The following is a 2,699-nucleotide window of genomic DNA, read 5'->3' as shown; positions in this document are numbered from 1 at the left end:
GGGAGAATGGAGTTGATAGAAAGGATAAATGAGTCCACCTCAAAGAGGTCAAACTGCAAAATGCAAAAATAGGCCACTCACTCATCTGGACAAGCTGAGGGATATCGGTGCTTCAAACAGCTTTTAAAAGTGGGAATCAGGAAAAGTATTAAAGTATTGATAGCCCTAGAGGGTTTATGGTGTTGATCCCCCTTGCAGATTCTCTGATGGCTCACATGGGCTCAGTGGCAAGACAAGGTTTTCCCACACTAATTGCTTCCATTGGGTCGCATACCTATGTGGATTCTGAGATGGGTAAGAAGGTGTGAGCTGTGATTGAAGGTTTTCCCGCACTCACTGCATTTATAAGGTCTCTCACCGGTGTGGATTTTGTGATGTTTAGAAAGGCCTGAGCTGCTAGAGAAGCTTTTCCCACACTCATGACATTCATAGGGCCTCTTCCCTGTGTGGATTATCTGATGTTTAGAAAGGTCTGAGCTGGTAATAAAGCTTTTCCCACACTCATGACATTCATAGGGCCTCTCCCCTGTGTGGATTCTCTGATGTTGAGAAAGGTCTGAGCTGCGAGTGAAGCTTTTTCCACACTCACAGCATTCATAGGGCCTCTCCCCTGTGTGGATTCTCTGATGAACAGAAAGGGCTGAGCTGTGATTGAAGGTTTTCCTGCACTCACTGCATTTATAAGGTCTCTCACCGGTGTGGATTTTGTGATGTTTAGAAAGGCCTGAGCTGCTAGTCAAGTTTTTCCCACACTCACTGCATTCATAGGGCCTCTTCCCTGTGTGGATTCTCTGATGCCTAATAAGGTCTGAGTTGCAATTGAAGTTTTTCCCACACTCACTGCATTCATAGGGCCTCTCCCCTGTGTGGATTCTCTGATGCCTAATAAGGTCTGAGCTGGTAATAAAGCTTTTCCCACACTCATGACATTCATAGGGCCTCTCCCCTGTGTGGATTCTCTGATGAACAGAAAAGGCTGAGCTGCAAGTGAAGGTTTTTCCACACTCACTGCATTCATAGGGCCTCTCCCCTGTGTGGATTCTCTGATGAACAGAAAGGGCTGAGCTGCAAGTGAAGGTTTTTCCACACTCACTGCAATAAAAGGGCCTCTCCCCTGTGTGGATTCTCTGATGTTTAGAAAGTCCTGAACTGCTAATGAAGCTTTTCCCACACTCACGGCATTCATAGGGCCTCTCCCCTGTGTGGATTCTCTGATGAATAGAAAGGGCTGAGCTGCAAGTGAAGGTTTTCCCACACTCACTGCAATCAAAGAGCCTCTCCCCTGTGTGGATTCTCTGATGTTTAGAAAGGCCTGAACTGCGACTGAAGGTTTTCCCACACTCACGGCATTCATAGGGCCTCTCCCCTGTGTGGATTCTCTGATGTTTAGAAAGGCCTGAACGGCTAATGAAGCTTTTCCCACACTCACTGCATTCATAGGGCTGCCTCTCCCCTGTGTGGATTCTCTGATGTTTAGAAAGGGCTGAGCTGCAAGTGAAGGTTTTCCCACACTCACTGCAATAAAAGGGCCTCTCCCCTGTGTGGATTCTCTGATGAATAGAAAGGGCTGAGCTGAAAGTGAAGGTTTTCCCACACTCACTGCAATAAAAGGGCCTCTCCCCTGTGTGGATTCTCTGATGTTGAGAAAGGCCTGAACGGCTAATGAAGGTTTTCCCACACTCACTGCAATAAAAGGGCCTCTCCCCTGTGTGGATTCTCTGATGTTGAGAAAGGGCTGAGCTGTAAGTGAAGGTTTTTCCACACTCAGTGCATGTATTTTTCCTCTTTCCCATGAGGACTTCCTGCTGTGTTGTGGTTTCCTTGACGCTTTTCTGAGTTCCCCGACAGGAAATAAATTTACCCATTTTCTCCTCTGGCTGGTTTCCTTGCTCTCTTTCTGGTCTGTGCTGAATCTCACAGGATTTTCCCTGCTCATGACTCCAGGACACATTCCTTTTCGATCTTTGCGATAATTCTCTGTGTTTAGCCACTTTCTCAACATTTTCCTGCTGAGAATTCTGCTCCTCTTTCTCACACACCATTGTGTCACCTGCTGTGATACAGATAGAAACCTCAGACAGGGATGGAAAGGGGAATGCCAAACCAAAACAAGTGCTGGAGAGACGTCAAATAAAAATCGGGAACTGAACTCCCCCAAACTCTTCCCCAAACAGGAGAGAGGAGGGGATCAATTCGGCCCTCACATCCCATCCAAACTCACAGGGGAAAGGGAGGAAGCTACTGCCTGGTGTCTGCTAGGGTCTACAGGAAACCATGAGCTATATTTACCCTGAGGATACGACCCCTGCTAGGGACAATAATGAACTGAGAAACCTTCCAAGGGCTTTGTAGGGCATCCCAGATGTTTCCTTCAGGCACTTACAGATTCTGAGTTGGTTTAATATTTTCTCACCTGTGCAGGGAACTCTCAGGATCTCTCTTTCCTCTGAACCCTGGAGGTCTGGGACCCATGGCTCATCCCCTTGTTCCAGATGGGAGATTATATGAGGTTTGGAAACTGGAAACCCTGCTCAGATGAAAGAAAACAAAGGAGTTCAGCTGATTTCATATGACTGTGTCATAAAAAACACTATTAATTTAACTTCAGTGCTTACTGTGACGCAGTGTGCCTGGGGCAGTCCACACTGAAAATGCCAAGATCAGGGCAGACTGAAAAAGGGAGAGCAGATGCTCCCAAA

At 46.9% G+C, this 2,699-nt stretch overlaps 1 protein-coding gene across 1 annotated transcript; it reads right to left on the bottom strand.

Moving 5' to 3' along the window:
- Positions 1 to 527: 527 nt before the first annotated feature.
- Positions 528 to 1,721, bottom strand: LOC120375831 (zinc finger protein 345-like; the record flags this gene model as incomplete). Its single annotated transcript, XM_039496775.1, has 2 exons — positions 528 to 1,191; positions 1,276 to 1,721. Coding segments are annotated over 2 exons (1,110 nt in total), but the record flags the coding sequence as incomplete, so codon positions are not given.
- Positions 1,722 to 2,699: the final 978 nt, after the last annotated feature.

The sequence above is a fragment of the Mauremys reevesii genome, linkage group 12 (genome assembly GCF_016161935.1).
Source record: "Mauremys reevesii isolate NIE-2019 linkage group 12, ASM1616193v1, whole genome shotgun sequence".
Classification (NCBI taxonomy): Eukaryota; Metazoa; Chordata; order Testudines; family Geoemydidae; genus Mauremys; species Mauremys reevesii.
The sequence above is the reverse complement of the archived record's forward strand: the minus strand, read 5'-3'. Positions and strand labels throughout refer to the sequence as shown.